The sequence below is a fragment of the Anabas testudineus genome, chromosome 2, assembly GCF_900324465.2.
Source record: "Anabas testudineus chromosome 2, fAnaTes1.2, whole genome shotgun sequence".
NCBI classification, from domain to species: domain Eukaryota; kingdom Metazoa; phylum Chordata; class Actinopteri; order Anabantiformes; family Anabantidae; genus Anabas; species Anabas testudineus.
In genome coordinates this window covers 4,823,985-4,843,219 of record NC_046611.1, presented here as the reverse complement: position 1 = coordinate 4,843,219, position 19,235 = coordinate 4,823,985, and the positions used below count along the sequence as shown (strand labels likewise).

Genomic DNA, 19,235 nt, shown 5'->3' with positions numbered 1-19,235 from the left:
GATGTACAAAATGATTCATGGAAGCTCTTTTGCTGCAATTATGTCTGTGAAAGCCTAACTCATGCTTATGCATGCAGTTTTCTTGGAAGTGTAAATCTGAAAACAGATTGGTTTTGTTAGCTTTTATTAAACATTTGTTTTAATCTAAATTTGTGTATTATTTTTCTTCAGCCTGTCCTTATTGACAGAACTAAATTGGTGGGTAGGCCCATTGTCTACTAATTCATCCTTGGCATCTTGTTTGGTTACATGTTAAATGCCATCCTTTCTGCTAACTACCGCTTTTATAATTTAAAACTTTCCGGCACATACTTTAGAGCTGACTCAGCTGGAGGATCTTGTAGTTTTCACAGCTTGTCTTGCTCTTTGCATAAAGTCATATCTGCACAAATATGTGCTATGTGGTGCTTGAAGTTTAAAGTTATCTACGTTAAGCTTTTTGAGATGATTCCTTTGTGATTTATAATATTTTTTCCCTAAAATTTCTTTCAGTGCTGTCAAGGTTTCAACTCTCTGATATGTCAAAAGATTAACTGCCCTGAGGGAGACTAGGTATGTTATTAAATTGTGGGAGTTAGATGAGTTAGATGGAAGAGACAAATGGCAGTTTTGACAGTGGCAGACCTACAGGGAAAGCAGCCGTTCCATAAGCATGACTCTCGGAGAACATCTTCATGTGATGAGGTACAAGTGAGACGTGGGTTAGGACTCTTTTGTTAGTTTGAAAGTGTGACTTCTGGTCAAAGTGGAGAAAGTTAGAGAAAGTATTTCCCTTGAGACTTTTGACCATTTTAAAATGTGTGATGCCAGGGCAAGAGCATTAGGTTCAAGGTGATGTAATGTCCTCAAATGAAATAAAAGACTGTCCTATAAAAATGTGCCAGAATAAAATAAGTTGTTTGCAATTGGTACAACAATAAAACCTGCATTCCTTTCTGTTGTTTAGACTCCTTAGTGGGAAACAGGACACACAAGCCTTGCGACCTCTTGACTGTTCATGTTTAACCATCATCCTTGTGTTAGCTCAAGGTCAGAGGTGAATGATTGCCGTCATCAGTCTACATCCTTCTCAGAAGGTGTCAGAAAGAAAACATGTGAGAAAGTGAAAGGAAAGCAAATATAACTCACAGGAGAAGTAGAAAAAAAATAGAAACGTTTCCTGCAAACATAGTGTTTAGTTCCTGCTTTATTTTATGTCTTGTAATCCCAAAGCACATGCAGGTTATACTGAAAGAGAAAACACGTGTTTGCCTGCTGTGTTGACCAGTTGCTCCCGGTCTTTCTCCGGCTCTGCCGCCACAAATCACTACTCGTTGGGTCACGAAAGACTCCCGAGCCTCAAAAAGCAACTCAAACGAACTCAGTCTGTCCCGTTCCCTTGGCAGCAACGTTCTCATGGGTGTGTGGCAGACTAGCTTATATCCCAAGCATGCAGTGGAAAGCATTTTCATCTGAACCGACATCCAAAACTCGCTCTTTGTTGTAGCTACACCACTCGTCCTACAACAGCATTTTTATGAGCTGCAAAGCACTCAAAATTCAGCTGGGGTTCGTCTTTAAGCCAAGAAAGAATGCAAACAAACTGAAAACAAATGAAACTTACTCAACACGAACTAGCACTGGGATCTACTGCATGAACCTGAACATGGAAATCTCCTCTTACCTGCACGCTGGTGTCACTTTTTCTCACGCTCTCTCTTCTCTCCCCCTCTGCCTAGTTTCTACCTCTGCATTCTCCCTGCCTTCAGACCCCCCTCCGGGAGAGAAAGAGGGCAAGAGAGCGAAGTACCAAATACAGACACTTTCCTCCTCCTCCTCCTCCACCACTCTCATTCAAAACAACAGCAGTAATCCCAAACGTGCGCCAGAGAGCTACTGAACTTGGTTCTGTGCATACGTGCGCGCTCACGTGGATGTCTGTGCAGCCTCTGTACTGGACCAGGATGCAGTCTTCATACTGCTGGCTCTGGTTCCTCCTTTCAACTGCCAAGAAATTTTGAAACACGCTATATAAGGCCAAGAAAGTGGCTTGGGGCTCCTTACAACTCCAGTACCCAAAACGAGAGCGCATAAGCCATCCAGGGGCAGACAGTAACTGAATCCCTCTGTATCCCTCCCTCTGCTAACCAGCTCTATTCCTCTCTCTCTCTCTCTCTTTCTCCTCCCTCCTTTCTTCATAACCGTCTCTGTAGCTGTTGACACATGCTTAACAGAGAGAGTGAGAAGGAGAAAGAATCACTTTTCTGTTCTTGTTTCTGCACTGGCAAACATTTTCATCAGTTCATATTACTGATATTTTTTAGACACACATAAATGTCTAAAAAACAAAAAAAACGAATACTTGTTCTTCTCTCATGACCCAGTCAAAACCCAAATATGCAGGCGAGTACTGAAGTGGTTTTCTTTGCCACAAACTGGGCTTGAACATCTAATGAAGGTGACACAACACATAAATAACCACAAAACATTGTTATTTCAGCAATTTTAAGGAAAGAATCAACACATATTTCACATTATTCTATATGTTATATTGTCTAATATAGGAATGATTAATATGACTTTTGTTTGCCAGAAAGTCTTTGACAGACAAAAAATGTACAGTATGTTATCCTACAGCGTGTGCTCACAGTCAAGTAGACCCGAGAGGGGGGTAATTCTCTGTTATACCTCATGTGAACGCCAATTAAATGATGTTATGTAAAGATACATAAAAAGTACTCATTCATTGTATTTAACCACAGCTGTGTCTCTGAGGTAAAACACAACTACTCTATCATTTTATATAGCAGACTTCTGACAGGTCTACCAATGATGCTAGCAATAAAGTAATAAAACAATGTTAACCATGTTTAACAAGAGCTGTGGTCGTCTGGGACCTAAAACTAACCATTAGGGTTAAAACAACTGAAATATCTGCCAGCGCCACAGAAGCAAGAGGCACATCGCTCCAGTACTTTTAGCTTTTAGGAGCAAAGTTACGTAGCTGTACTTTCACCTGTTGACTTGACTCCAGGGCAAAAACCTGAGGTCAGCAGATAACACCCCAACACACCTTTTTTCTTAAATACTTGGGAGGAAAACATTCACCATCATCCTCGCTCCCATTTCGAGCACTTCAGGTGAAATTAGCTCTTGACCTCCAGATGAGGGCTGAGTTAAATTGGGCCATCAGTCATCTGCTAGCACCCGGTTATTTGGCCGCCTGTACCGTTTGTCTGCCAATGCAGTCTCCCGACTACTGCGCCGCATCCATACCGCTGAAGGGCGTCGCTATGGAGATGCACAGTGACGGCTCTTTGATGTGACGTCTATGAGCCGGGGAAACAGACTCGTCTCTGTGAAGGGCTGCTGAGGAATGGGGGGGCTTGGCTCTCGCAAACGTGTATGTGTGTTTCATTTTCTCTCTTCCCCTCCCTCACCCGCTGCCTCGCTCTCTTGTTCTACCTTTTTCACTTTCATGCTTGGATAGTTACTCTCTTTTCCATGCCAACATTCTTGAATGCTCCTCATCCCTGCTCCTTTGTACACCTATCTGTGTTTTTGGTCTTGCTCCATGCACTTTCTCCTTTTGGAAGATAAAGCAGATAAAAACAGAGAACCTTAGAAGGCGACCGGCCTCCACAACACTATTAAAAAGGAATGACTGAGGAAAAAGTTCATTCAGAAGCGGAAATCACACTTATCAGTCCTAAATCATGTGGAAGTGATTTTAATATATGTTTTTTTTTTCATTTTTTGTAATTTATTCATCCATGAACTGAAAAACTGAAATCTCTTATTTACATAATTATTCAGACCCTTAATTCCCTGCTTTGTAGAAGCCTCTATGGCAGCACAGTGATTACAGCTTTGAATCTTCTTGGGTAAGTTTCCACAAGATTCTCACACCTGGATTTAGAAGCTTATCCCATTTTTTCCTGATAGATCCTCTCACGCTCTGTCAGATTGGATGGGAAGTTTCTGTGACCTGCTGTCTTTCTGTGCGTCTGTCCACAGATGTTTAATGAGGTTTTAGTCTGAGCTTCGGTTGTGCCACTCGAGGACAAACATAAGCTGCACAAGCATTGTTTTGCTTGCATTTGATTATTATCTGGGGCAGATTCTGTATTTCAGACTTTTTTCATTTAGTAATTATTCAGACCTGTGCTTTTTTTAAACTATGTCCATCGAATCAATTTGCCGTAGGCAGCAAAAAGGATGCAACTGTAACTATTCTCTTAGCAAAGGATTTCAAAATGTCATTCGATTGAGTTCAGGCCAAGACGCTCTCTGTATAAATAGAGTGCCATAAATAGTGAGAGTTTTACTATAAGTGGTAAAAAGGAGTTGCACTCATGCCTCTTGTAGTATTAAAGAGCTTCTGGGTTGCATTTTATCGAGCATGTCATTTGCCAGAGGCCTAATTAAAGCCCTCTCCCAGTTTTCACACATCCACACATGTTAGGAAGTGGATGAAAATGTTAGGGTGCCAGGATTAAAACCTACACTTTAAAAAAACTTGACCTCCAAATAATTTCAAGTTAGGCTCAGTTTGGAATAAACAAACAACTCAGCTTGAAGTCAGTTTGCAACAGTGAAATCTATTGAGAGGTTTCTGATATCAGTATAAGGTCTGACAGGGCATCGCCGCTTCCTCTGAACTGCTTCGCTGTTTCTTACACACCAGTGCTCGTGTTATGTAAGCGCTGAGTGAGCACAGGCTGACAGATGGGGATTTTGGGCCACTGGAGATGAAACAGGACCATCTCAGTCTCCTCAAAGCTATAATATCCCCTGGATCTTCTTTTCCATGACAAAGGAACTATTAGATCTTCTAAGAATAGAGATTCAGCATGTGACGGATTTGCCAAATCTGCTTTAAAACCTTAACAGCTTTAAGACAAAGGTGCACTTTAAAAACTTAAGACTGTTAACAGGCTTTTATTGAGTTTCTTTTTATTTATTACACAACTGCGCTGACCTCCCTCTGGTTGCTGCACATGCTGATGAAACTGTTCTCTATCAGATGGCCTGGGTCAACAGTAATATGCTCCTTTGGCTTTTAATGTATCTCACACCCAGTGTTATTTTATTCTTGGACTGCAGAAGTGACTCACTTCCTATTCGTCCTGTTTCACCGCTGCTGCTGCTCCAAGACTTGTGAACATCTCCAACTGCAGGAAGCGGAAAGGCTTGATTACGAGAGCACTTTGTTTGGCTCCAGTTGACCGAAGCGATAAGCAAACAAGGCGTGAGATTTTTAAATGGGCCTGCTGAAGAAAAACCTGCTGCTGTTCAGCGTTGAAAACATTGAGTGCTGTGGTAGAGTGGTACAGTAGCAGTTTGTCCCAAAACCCAGAGACAAATCTGGGTTAGAGATCAGCAATGCCCTACTTACCAGACCTTGACTGCTCACCTTTGCTGTTGTTAATATAACAGGACGACTGTGGTCTTGCATGTTGTGTGTCAGTAGTATTACAGCCCCTGTCAACAGATTTGCTTCTTGATTTTGGTGCTATCTTTAAATTTGCTCCAACACAATAAATGTCCTGCTGTTGTTGGTCTTTCCCAGCAGCTTTATGATCAGTCAAGAAAGGTCACTTTTACTAGTTACCATGTTGAGAAGCGCAGTTTTACAATCAAACTATTTACAACACCTACTTCAGGTACTTTTTAAATCAGCTTTAGGAACGTTGCTTGCAGACTGTTTTGTAAGACTAGAAAAATAAGAAAAAAAAAAATACTTTATACAACACAGTCGCATTTTAACTTGCATTCTTCCTGCATCAGTATTCCAAGGTTTTCCAAACAAATTTGTCTTGTGGGAAAGATAGAATTGCAGCAGTAACACATATGGCATGTCAGCAAGGACCACAGTAAATTTAGCAAACACAAACTTGTAAACAGTGTATTATTAAACAGAGCCAAGACAAGACGAGGGCACTCTCCAGCGCTGTTGTTTACGTGAGGAATATTCAAACCTCTTGCACTCTCTCTCGTCATGGCCAACCCCTTCCCATCATTCCTCTCTGACTCTACCTTTCCCTGCCAAACCTCGCCTGTGGATTCCAACCCGAATAGCACAAACCGCTGGAGCGGCATTCCAGGAGGCTCCTCCAAGACATGGCAGGGATAAATCAGAAAAAGGAATAATGAGGGCTTGTTTCCATGGTGGGTGAGCGAGAACAGAGAGTTTACAGAGTCTGTGATAGCTAGTCGACACAAGAAAACACACATGGATACTGATGGCGATGGTATTCTGTTGGGTGGATTCGTTTAGTTGCATTGGGGTGAAATTGAACCCTGAATCAAGGCAGTGGAGTGTGTGGATCTATCTGTCATCATAAGATGACTGAGCGAAAACAGCAGGAAACACGTACCCATACTGATTGACACACATTGGTCGACTTATAAAATCAAAATGTCAAAGTATGACTGAGAACGCCTCTAGGAATTCACAGCTTGGGTGTAAAGTAAGAGGACGCAACACACTAAACCACCGTCTAACTCCCAGCCTGGCTGTCCAACCAGATTCCAGACGGTATCCAAACCTTCACTGCAGCATAGACATGCAGAACAAGCTGACGTCACCAAAGTCCGCTTCGTATAGACCGCGGGAAAAGAACTCATCCATTGCAGAGCTACTTATAGTGTCCACTGGGCTCAAACAACAGTTGCTCACACAGAGATACCTGCGGTTAGAGGAAAATGGAAAATGGAAGGTAGCCAGAAACAATTAACCATTCTTCATCAAGGCACATTACTGGACAACTGTCTTTTGGATGCTCTCAAAGAAAATTTCATAAGCTGTAAAAGTGAATGCATGTGGCCAGAGATTTTCAATGTTCAGCAGAGTGAGGCAGACAGAAGGAAACACACAGTATGACTAATCGTTTCACTGAAAACAAGATTACAGGGCTTTTTTATGGAGTTTAAAGGTAAAGATTTATTGCTGTTAAAGTAGATTGACTATAATAATCTATTCCTGCTTTAGAAATGTGCATATTTCCACTCACATGAAACACTTTATTACATTCGTGCACCCTGAATTGCAGTAAAATGACTCTATTATATGAAACATAATTGATTAAACAAATAATTCAGATGAATTAAATTCATTATAGCGCAGACACTTGGCATAAAATGCAAATAAGAATGTAAACATAATCTCACATCATATGTTTAAAACATTTACCTGCATCAGACACTCATTAAAGTCTAAATTGGCCCTATTAAAAAGCCATAAAACACTGAGACGCTGCATAAAACCTAATAACACAACTATTAAAGAAGTCACACAACTGTCTTTTACTGTACAGCATAAAAAGGAAAGTTGTGGCAGATTGAAATAATACACACATCAAATGAAATCGGTGCAGTGCTGCAGTTATCTTCACGTCTGCTGAACTCCAAACCGCTGGCAACAGCCTTCATTGTGCTTCATGACAAATTTACGGTTCAAGGTCAGCCCAGAGTCAGCTGAAGAAAGCATCGCCGTCTGACTAAAGCTACACTCGTATTGACACAAAGACTTTACTTTTCCGCACTTTTATGGCCTGGGACAATGAGTACGCCACTGCCATACTGTGTCCTGTTTATTTTTATTCCAGGGTCATATCGCGGGATAAAGCCAACATAAATATTTAGTCCCAAGTAAACCAATTTAGAGATTAGAACATCAGCAAATAAGGACGGGAAAATCGATGCCAATGCTGTGATTTTGAAGCAAAGTTACAATTTCCCTCAGTCCAGACACACACACACTCTCTTAGTCCTCCTTCTTTGAAAAACATTTCCTGTCCAATGTCTGTCACCACCAGAATGAATCACTCATGGCTCTGGCTATCCTGATTATTCCCCCAATTGCCACCACAAATGGTTTTGCCGGGTTTTAGAGGTATTTCGCAGATTTTGCTTCGGATGTTTTGAGAACACACAGCTTTTGTTCCTATAGTAATATTTGGGTTGAGGGGTGGCTTTGAGGATGTTTTGGGGGAAAAAGAGGAGGTAAGAATCGGGGCAAAGAGGAGGAGAGGGGAGGAAAGGAGAAGCAGAATATTTCAACATTTCTCCCCACCAGTCATAACTAAAACCACTAAGAATAGTCTTGTTACGCTCTTCCCCTCCGCCCTTTCCCTCCCTTCCCCTCGTCATTCATTCCTCCGTTCCTTCCTTTTCATTTGCTCTCTCAGTGCATTTTTCCCTTTTCCACTGCCGACTGGGATTGAATGTGGTGACTGTGACTGTGAAGAGGTGGAAATGTGGAATATGCGATATGATGCGAGAAGCGGTTTCACTTCCTCTCATAAAGAGGTCACATAATTCTGCCTTCAGGATTTTCTTTTTAAACATCCTGCAGGTGATCGTATGAATGATGGCCCTGGTGACTTTAAAAAAAAAAAAAAACTGTATGCATTGCGTAACCATTGCTGTCGGCAAACAGCATGAACTTTGTAAGGTCAGGTCAAATTCTGCACACTTGTCAAATTTGAGAAGTTTCTGAAAAAAACAGAGGCTGTCTCATCAAGATCCAGGAGGGACAGATGATTCAGGAATAATGGTTTTTGAGATTCTAAACACTGCCTCTAGTCTGTTATACTAGATAACAGGATTTTACCCACGACACACAGCTAAAACTACTGTATGCTCTGCACAGAGCCCCAAAAAGCAACATCTTGTTTCTTATGATTGTTAATAAGAGCAAATAGCAATAATAAATTTGGTGATGAAACATGCCAGAGTAAAGAATTCTTCAAAGAACAACCAGCAACCATCTGCAGCCACACTGAGCAAATGCCCTCAATTAAATAATGAATTAATTCTATGTAATGATAAACAGACAATGCACCAAATTCCAACCAAAGATACATATACAAGATACATCTACTGTACTGCACGTGCACAAATATCGGCAAATCTGTCTGCATTGCACAAATATTTTATAAGTATTGATAATAAACAAACATACACTTATAGTAAGCAGTCAAAGATGTTAAGTGTCCTACCTTCACTTCACATTTTTTATGGCAGGACAACCGGCAGGCTGAAAGAAGACAGATACAGCTTATTAAAACATACAAGATTTAAAAAATGTCATTGAACAGTAGAAAACTTAATGCAATCTGCACAATTTGCATATGAGTAGTAAATAAGTAAACAGTAAACAAATGAAGTGGTCAGAAAAAAACAAACAACCCAAACAAACACCTTTATGGAAAGATGAAGTCCTGATGTTTCAGAAAATAACTCTCACATCTGAACTGCAGAGAACAGAACAGTTGTTTTTTGCCTTTTTACTCTTTGACTCTACTCTAAGAGTTTTTCTTTTTTTGGACCTGTCGCAAGCTTCAACCTTTAATTCTGACTCACACGTGCTGTGGTGCTGCCCCCAAGTGGCCACATGCAGCAAACATCCAAACATTCAGGGAGACAGCTTGTCGACCTCCAGCCATGACACAGTCATGTTTTGTTGTCATAGCAGGTATCAACCTTGATGCACCACACCTGCTGCCTCACTGTCAGCCTAGGTGGTCCCTGGTGGTGCGTGTGTGTGTGTGTGTGTGTGTGTGTGTGTGTGTGTGTGTGTGTGTGTGTGTGTGTGTGTGTAAATGTGCTTTTGATTTGTGTGCAGAGCAAGTGAAAGAGACAGAAGTAATGTAGTGTGGGGGGCTGGGTAGATAGAGGGGTAAAGGTCTGCTCTGGATGGTCTTAAAGAGGACGAAAACAATATGAAAAATTAAGGTTAATTAAGGTAAATGTGTGTTATGGAGATAAATAAATGACCTGCTTATTGTGTTGGACTCTGACCTTAGTCACAAGCATCAACAGGATCATTATAGTGCAGAGTTTGTTCAGTTGTCACCAGGTCATGTGAGAAGGCCATTGTTGGACAGAGACAGAACACTGTGTTTAGTTTTTACGTGTTACTATCATAAGGATTATTTTATTGCCTGATATTCAAGGAATAACCAGTCCCTTTTCTCTGTATCCTGAAAACGTGGAGCTAATGCATGCAGACACCAGAGGGAATCGTTATCATCATGTGGTTTTATGCACTGTTAATGAGCCCCACTTATACACAGGAGGTTCAAGTCTCTCCTCACGCCGCTTCATCTCAGAAAAAGGGCAGAGGAAACAGGACCAAGTAAATAAACCAGAAACAACAACACCGATGCTTTGCGGTAACCAACAAAGCCTTTAATAAGACACATTGTGCTAATTGTAGCTAATGTGAGACATAATTTTAATTAAAAGACGTCAATTTGAACAGTTTCTCTCTGTGATTATATACAATACCGTAACATTTATTTTGAAATTCAAACTATTTACCAGCAGCTTCTTTATTGTCTGTTGTTTTTTGCAGCCGGAAATATTATGGCTGCCGCGTGCATGATGTTTACCTGGTAACAAATACTCTGGGACATAACCTAATGTGAGCAACTTTATTTCCCAAAATGTCCAAATATTCCTTTAAGAGGCTGAGGGCATTAAGAGCAGTCAGAAGAATGTGCAGGTAACAGTCTCACTCAGGTGGCACATGTATAAGCACATCTGGAAGAGTGCGCAGCACGTGGTCTTGTTGTCACATCTTATCTCTTGGCAAGAAGCCCTCTAGCAACATGGCAACACTTCCTGGAGACAGGCACAGGATGGATGCTCAGACGAGCATGTGTGCAGATGTTTTGCATGAGAACATGCAATCGTAGCAAAATACACACACACATTTTTCACATATTATTACTGTAAGACTTTAGGAGGCAGTTTGATGCATTTAGCTGGCTGAGTTACCATTTGGCAAGGACTCTGCTGTATTTTTACATAGGCAATGCATTAACTAAAGTGGAATGGAGGGAAAAGTCATTCTTCTGTGCTCCCCTTTTCACTCTCTGCCATTCGTTTTTCAGGTCTAGCTTCCAATCCCTCTATACCCCAATTTCTCTCTCTTTATTCTGACTCATTCCACCCCCTACCACTCACCCCTCTTTCCCTGTTTTCCCTCTTATCTAGGCTAATGCAGCAGCCGCAGCAGCCATGCTAATTTTAACAGCAAATCCTCAGCCAAAGCCCTATACAGGCCCGCTCTCCTACTGCCAGGCTTCTGTGTGTTTGTCAACTCGGCTCCTGTTAAACGCATTTGTAGTTCAAAAAAGGGAAAAAAGGGAGAGGGGGAGAGAGAGAGGAGTTGTGAAGGAGAGATCGAGGAAGGAGAAGAAAGAACGAGAGAAAATGTGAAGCTGCCCAAGAGTCCTCCAATGTTAATTTCCCCTGGACGTTTCTTGGAGTGACAATAAAACCTTTAGTTCTTCTAAAATTAGAATCACACACGTGACTGGATTGTGGAAGAAGAGGAGCAGGCGAGGGCTTAAAGTGAGGCAGAAAGAGGGCAAAGAAACCGATCTACATGCATACAGCAAACAAAAACAGTGAAACAAGGGGAGAGTGGTGGAAAACTAAATGTCAAATACAAACATATGTCAACCTAAATAGCAGCAGTCTGTAATCTGAACTGATGATTCTTTGTGGTTCTAGAGCAACAACATCTTATGAAAACAGTTCATGTTATTGTCAATAAATATCTTCAGATCAGCATCTTGTGTTGTAAGATATCAGTTTCATGTCTATTCATGCATAAAGAGTGGAGTCAGGTGAAAACATCAAACCAAACCTTTATTCTCATAAGCTAACGTTGTCTATTTGTTTTTCCTTCCTTTCTGACCCACTGCCTGCCGGGACAGACCCCAGCACATGTTCATAAGTATTCATAAATTAATTCTCTCAGGAATTGAACCTAACCACAGTCTGATCTTCCATCTGCTCAGATTCAGTTCAACTCAACATCTCAGATACTCACCTTTGCAGATGAGACCCTCCTTAGTGATGGCCTGCTTGCATATATCACAGCTCTTGGCCTTCTTGAATGGCTTTAGCTTGAAGGTGTGTGTGTGGACACCCTCCAGCTCGTCGGGCTGAGGGAGGAAGAGGAAGGAAGACAGAGTGATTAAGATGGAGTCGGCTGAATTGATGCCAGCAGGTCTGCAGCCAATAAAAACGCATTTGGAATTCAGCAGTGATGCACTGTATTCATCTATGGCTCAATGGGGGGGCTGATCTCAGATAGTTTTTGGTTTCAGTTGACCTGTTCTCTTGTATCTGTGTTATTTGTTATTCTTTTTCTCTTTTTTCACTTTGGCTGCCACATTTTTGCCTTTTCTCCATTTTATACCATCATAAAGTGAATAACTTAGGGTTCATACTGTTGGATAACCCGAGCAAAGACATGGCTATGTGCTCTGGGAGACTGTTACAGATATTTTTATCTGTTTTCATCCAGCTTATAAATTGATGAATTGATTGATTAAAAATAGTGAAGGTTTCTGAGCACAGCACATACAATAAGGCGACATAGTTAATATGTAAAAGGTGACATTAGTGTTTTGCTTGTAAATACATGCATACACACCAACACACACTCACACACACACACTGACAGAAGCGGCCCACCAGCAGAGGATGTTTTCACTTTGAAGTTCTCTAATTAAATTACTAATTAACGATGAAGAGGAGGGCAGAAAAAAATCTTCACAGCTGCCAACTGCCTTAAAAACTCTAGGAATAGTATAGCCTCTTGTGCGCATACATTTGTGTATGCACGCGTGTGTGTGTGTACTGCACTGTATGTGTGTGATTGGTGGTGCTGGAACATTTTTAGCTTGAGGACACAGTAGCTCTGGAAACTGCACCATAACCTGAGCAAGAAAAAGAGAAGAGTGCAGATGATTTTTGTCCTGAAAGATACTGTATGTGCAGATGATGGTGAAGGTGGAGCTGCAGCTGACGTGTGCATCTTGCTCGTTGGCACAAAGATCCCAAAAGACCTTTGGGAAATTAACTGTATGTCTTACAGTATTTTATTTATTCTTGACATGCAGGGACATGTAAAACATTTTCCAAGAATCACTGATAAAATGTGCTTTTCCTTCCAAACAGCTGAACATTACTCATTATGGATTTGATTAGTTTAACCTGAAGCACATAAATGCAGCAAAGAACATTCGAACTGCGTCACTGGCATTCCCTTTGAAGGTGTCTTACTTCCACAGAAGCTAAATGCTTGGGAGCATCATAAATTTCAGCCCTGTGTTTGTACGTTTGTCACTGTTTTGTCTATCTGAAGGTCAAATTGCTAAACGAGACACCAAGAACACGCAACCCATTTAAGTTCCACTTCCATTTCTTTGTCTGACAGCTTCTCATCTCACCACTCGAAGTCAAGCCAAGGAGAACAAGCACTCCTGGATCCCCCCGCACTCTCTTTCCCTCCATCCCTCTGTCTGAACACCCTCCTCAGTGAGTCATAATGACGATGTCATTTCCTTTGTGTATTTGTGCAGCTGGGTCAGTCTGGGTTGGGCTCTGTTGAATGGTAAATCTCGGTGCTCTTGATTTAAAACAGTATTTTACAAACAGCCTGTTCCAGCTTTCACCTTGAAAGAAAGAATGAAGTCATCATGGGAATAATTAACCGTAAGTTAACAATCTTCTGCAAAAACAGAAGATTGCTTTGGCTAAAGGTTCGGCTCCTACAGAAGAATTCATCTAGTGATAAATGAACTGCATTTATTCAAAGCCCATTACAAGACTTTTCTAATTTACTCACTCACATACACAGGTGGTGGTGACTCTTCCATGCAAGGATCTGGCCTAACCACTGGCATGCATGGATTAATCAACAGGCCTGGTTGGCACAAGCCCAGGGTCTCGGGGCTTGAGAAACCACCAGTCCAGATCAAACGTGACTCTTAATGTTTCCAATATGAAGGTCTATCAGACAACTACAAACAGAAGCAAATCACTTAAATAAACACAAAACAACACGTCTATTAATTCACCCAAGAAAAACAGGGATTCAGTGTCTGAACTCAACTAATAACCACAGCCCGTTCACCACTGGTATCCAGTAATTTGATAGCTAATATCACTTCACTGTGTCTTCTCCTACATTACTACCTTCATTTCCTTTACCTCTACGAATTTAAGTCACTTCTACTACAACTGGAACTACTCAAATTACAAAGTGTGCTGCAGCTTCCTGATGAAAGCAAGACTAAGTTGTGTAATCCTTTGCTTCCCTGTCTTTGAGCTAATTTTCCCGTCCCTTTCTCAAGCTCCCCGGCCTATTTTCTTCCCTCCATGTGCCGCAGTCACTTTGGCTCAAAGCTTTTAAAAGTGTATTTCTCAGCATTTTCACTCCCTTATCTCCCCAAATCTTAATGGCTTTTGTCACAATGTGACACACTCGCTATAAGCTCCTGAGAGGAATCATGTCTGACCTTGGCTGCACAGAGCCAGATACAGCATATTACAACAGGTAGTTTCAAACAAACAATATGCTACAGGCATGCTGATCATTCCTGTAAAAAACCTTCATTAACTACCACTCCACCATCCATCTCATTAATGACCTTTTTCTTCCATGGGTTTGTTGATGTATTGAACAACAGGTCAGGTTTAAACAGAGGCAGACTGCAAACATTTTTTCTGCACAGTTTGATCGAATGTAAAAGGAGGACAAATTAAAAAAGGACAATGCAAGATGGTGCACGAGAAAAACAAAAAAAGGATAAACCATTCGAAATGAAGTCCAAATATTGAACAATATTTAATTACTAAAAAGAAAAAGATCCTCAGACTGAATCTAAATCACTAAAAAAGATGCAAATTCCCTGAATGTCGGCCTGCCTGGATTTATAAACAGCCACTGAAACATCTTTGTGCAACTCTTCAGCGCTGATGTTAAAGATGACCTGGCAGAAAGCTGCCAGCTAAACCAATCAGACGTAGCCAACTGTGTCACAGGCAGGTGCCATGGTTACCTGGCTGACACGGCAACCGGGGTCAACATGTGCTGTCACAGACAATGATGGATGGGGTAGGGGGTAGAAAAAGCAGAGCAAAAACATTTGTACTTTGTGCACAGACACACAAACATGCATGCACATGCTGGCACATAGGCCCACAGTGAGAATCACCACAACAGGAGTGCAAATGGTTCCTGGCTGGACGCCAGGTAGCATCTGGGATTACAATTTTTTTTCAAAGAAAGAGGGAAAAGAGGCTTAAATGGAAACGGGAAAGTGAAAGATCATACGTCTACAATGGAAATGACCCTCATTATTTTTTTCAGGGAGTAAAAATGTTAGGAAAGCTCACAATTAAGCAAGTAATCAGAAAGCTAAGTCACTAATGACGACCATCAGTTTAACTATCCATGACTGATTTTATTATTTGCTATGAAATTTGCCTCCTTATGTTCATGCCAAGAAAAAAAACATTCGGCATCCACAAATGTGCCATGTTTCACATGTGTTGTCCACTACAGTAACAGGTTTACACCGACAAAATAAGCATTCTGCATGTTCTGAAACCCTTTTCTCAATCATCATATATATCACAGAAGACATTGAAAATCAGCAAATTCCCACAGTGTAATCTGCATGTGTTGTGATTTTTTTTTAATGGAAGCTATGTTTTCTGACTTAACATATGTGTTGAACATCTGAATGAAGCCAAGCGCAGAACCAATCACTACAGAGGAGAAACTCAACAAGCCAAGGCCTCTTCAGACTCCAGGAGTGACAGAAATGAAAAGAAGAGTTATGTAGACACACAGAAAAGTGAAAGACAGCTAGGGAGGGGAAAAGAAATGGATGTAGATGGAGGGGTAGAGTGTACAATCTAAGAGCCAAGGATGGAGAAAGAGCAGAGTAGGTGTGTGTGTGTGTGTGTGTCCAGGCTTACAGACAGCAGGCCCAGTAAATCAAGACTATGTGCTCTTCTCTCTCAGTTGCACTTAGCTAATGAAAAGCATCACTGCGCTACCTCGACCGCGACCCCACTTAGAGCCAAGATGTGGAGCAGCAAGTGAAAGGAAAGGGGGTGGGGGGGGAGGACGGTGCTCTGAAAGTCACTGCTCTGTCCTTCTGTTCACCAACAACACATGAACACAGATGACTAAAATACAAATAAGACCGAATGTGCACTACTGCTGGCTTATCTGGCACTATGAACAGCTCGTCATGTTGAGCAGATATTATTTCAGATATCAGTAGACCTCAGTGCATTTGACACCAAACATCAATCCAACTTCTCTCTCGATATTATTCTACTCTGAACATATCTGACTTGCCAAAATAGTTCTCTAAAGTTGTGCATGTATAAAAATATTTACTATACCAAGAGAGGGTAAATATTTGTAGTCCTGTTTTTCCAGGTGCAAAACCCCACTCGCACTCTCTGTCACACACAAACTTGCACACGTCCACGTGTCATTCCCACATGTAAGTTTCTTCTAATGTAAAACTCCCAATGTGGTTTCACTTAGAGCTGAGTTGGAGCTATAAATGCATGAATGGGAAGAAGGGCTTAAAATCACAAAGAAGAGCATGTTAGAATGAAGACAGTATAAATTACAAAATGGTGTAATTTGACTCAATCCCTGCAGTCCGTTAATCGCTCAGAGTGTCCCTAATGTGAAATATCTGTCTCCGAGGAACAATAGTGAAATAAATGCAGGCCCCTGGAGATTAAAGTTTGAAGCTGGTGTTTGAAGTTGAGTCTGTAATAAATATTCCCTCTTTACTATGAAGGCTCTCCACTGTTTAAGATACACTATGTGAGAGAAAGTGAGTGGGTCACCTTAAGAGGTGAATGCTTTTGTAAATCTCTACCTGCCTAATGGAAAAAACAGAGTGAAAGGGGGGAGCGAATCAGTCACCCAGAAAAAAAAAAAGACAAAAAGTGCCAAAACCAGCCCAAACTGTGGACGACATGACTCAGTGAAGCCAGGCATGAGGAGCAGGCCCCACATAAACTAACATGCCAGGGAGTAAGAGAAAAGTCCTGCACCCACCCGAGATGAAAAAGCAGAGGCACACCTGCTTTCAATTTGCAGCAAATTGAAATTCTGTCAGGAACAATGGGTGCCTTTGTGACAAAGAGAGTGGGAGAAAAAGAATGGAAACAAGAAGCAGGATGATATTTGTAATATGTGCGTGAGTGTGTCAGCATTTCCATGTTTTGTATCCCCTATTCTAGAGAGCAGTTTTCAAAAACACATAAAAACTATGGACTTCAATTTCACGTAATGGTGAAGAACCCTTGAACACTATCTACGGTACACTGTATGAGACAACCTTTCTAAATAAAAGATTACCAACAACATGAAAATGAAGACAGACTTTAAATATGTTTGCATCTCTATTAATCAAGAAGTACACATGTTCCACCACGTTTCAGATCTCTGCACTGACTTCCTGGAGCTGTAATGTTGTAACCTGGCAAACAGACAAAACACTTTAAAATGGTAACACTTGTGGGTTTGAAATTCTGAATGAGGAACAGGATTAGGTAACAGACAGTCAGAATGAGTCTATCTGTGAGCTTCAGTCCTGAAGTGAATCCAGCAGCAGTCTACATACACATACACATACTGGACCACTCCATCAAAAAAAAAAAGCACAGTTTGTTCAGATCCTGAGAGGTTAGAGATAGAAGAGAGACTTCTGTGTTTGCAGAGTAAGTCTGCTGAAGCAAGGAAAAACGATCTCGGACTGCGAGTTTTCGTGGGAGGCATTCGAACCGAGCCCAAAGCAGGACTGCGTGACATCAACCTCAGCACTTCTAACATACTTGGTGTGTGTGCACATGCACCCTAGAGTCATGTAAATGTACTGAATTTGTCATATTAGGACCTTAGGATCTAAGTTAGTAGGACTTTAAGTTCCTCTATCTTGTACCTTGTACCTCACTTGTAAATCGCTTTGGATAAAAGTATCTGCCAAATGACGATATGTAAATGTGAGGGGCAGGCTAAACACTGGACAGGTCACTAATCTAAGAGCCACCAATTAGCGTTATTGCATGTCTTTGGACTGCAGGAGGGAGCCAGACTATGCAGAGAAAAACCACGCAGACACAGGCAGAACATGTAAAGTCCATGCCAAAAGGCAGCTGGCTGCCTTCAACCCAGATCCTTGCAGCTGTAAAGTGACAATGCTAATGACTACACTATACTGTGCTGCCTGCTTCAGCCATCATCCGCATTTGAATTCAACCTCACTGTAAACTTTGCTCTCATTGGCAGCCTCCGCTCTTGAACTCTCGCTGAATCTGTGATCTTAACACACAGATGGCATATCAAACAGCTGAAATGAGCTGGGTGGCCAAGATCAGTCTGCAAGACGGTTCAGACAAAACTGCTCTGCCAATTCATTTCTGTTTCACCAGCTTTACTCAGCACAAATATCAGAGATCCCTGAAAGTCTTTATGGCAAACAACCCTTAAATTAAGACTTTAAACCACAAATTTAAGTTTAATTGAGATCTTGTCCAGTTCATCTGCGTTATGAACATTTTTACAGTAGATGGGAAAATAACAGAGGGGAGAGAGAGATCTCAAGATATCAGGATAGTCATTATTCTGGTTATAACCCCCGAGGGGCCTTTTCACTGTGATTATGGCTACATCAGTGATTGTCAGCACAGAAGTACCCACAATCATAGTAAAGTCAAGCAGACATTTGCTTTACAGGAAAGCTTTCTTTTAACATAGTAGAAGGTATTATAATTAAATTGGTCAAAAGCAGTGTCTCAAAATGTTTCTTTGTGGTCAAAGACATTTGGAAATACCTTAGGATCAATAAGACAGTATGAAGCCGAAATAATCAATGTCAAAGCAATGAAAGAACACATTGAAGAAGAATTGAAATTGAAAGAACGTGAACATTGAACATTGAAATACTACCGACCCCAGACCGACACCATGGGCCGGTTGCTAGGTTGTGCTAAATCCCTCCTCCAAGCATTGTCAAGCCAAGAAACACTGTCTGTGCGTGTGTGTGCCTCTAACTGCTTCGCTGCTTATGTGTGTGTGATGTTGTAACGCTGCATCAAATCAACTTTTAAACACATATGTTTGTGTGTCCACACCAGGGTGCAGCTATTTTTCTGTTTGCACAAGTGTGCGATATGATCAATACCAGGTGCAGACAGAGCGACGCAAAGATCAATGAGCTGTGATCATGAAGTCTAGCCTGCTTATGATCATTAGTCAGCTGCTAATGAACTTAGAATACCATGTTTGCTAATGAGGTCTCCTCTCTCTGAGTCAATCTCAGGGAAAAAACAGCACACAAGGACAAGAACACATAAGAAATGTGGCTTTGAAATGTAGATGATGTGAATGTTTGCTTCTCATT

The 19,235-nt window shown here is 41.3% G+C and overlaps 1 protein-coding gene across 10 annotated transcripts in view; it reads right to left on the bottom strand.

Annotated features, from left to right (window-relative positions):
- tns1a (tensin 1a) overlaps positions 1–19,235 on the bottom strand; it is a 72,606-nt gene that overhangs the window by 44,485 nt on the left and 8,886 nt on the right. For 5 of the 10 annotated variants that reach the window (XM_026361612.1, XM_026361610.1, XM_026361608.1 and 2 more), the window contains exons 2-3: positions 11,831–11,945; positions 8,985–9,022 (exon numbers count right to left, since the gene is read on the bottom strand). In XM_026361612.1, the coding sequence (XP_026217397.1) occupies positions 8,985–9,022; positions 11,831–11,945 (153 nt within the window). Of the gene's footprint in view, positions 1–1,663; positions 1,870–1,897; positions 2,085–8,984; positions 9,023–11,830; positions 11,946–19,235 lie in introns of those variants that run through there. The other 5 variants (XM_026361614.1, XM_026361615.1, XM_026361613.1 and 2 more) reach the window with 4 other exon arrangements.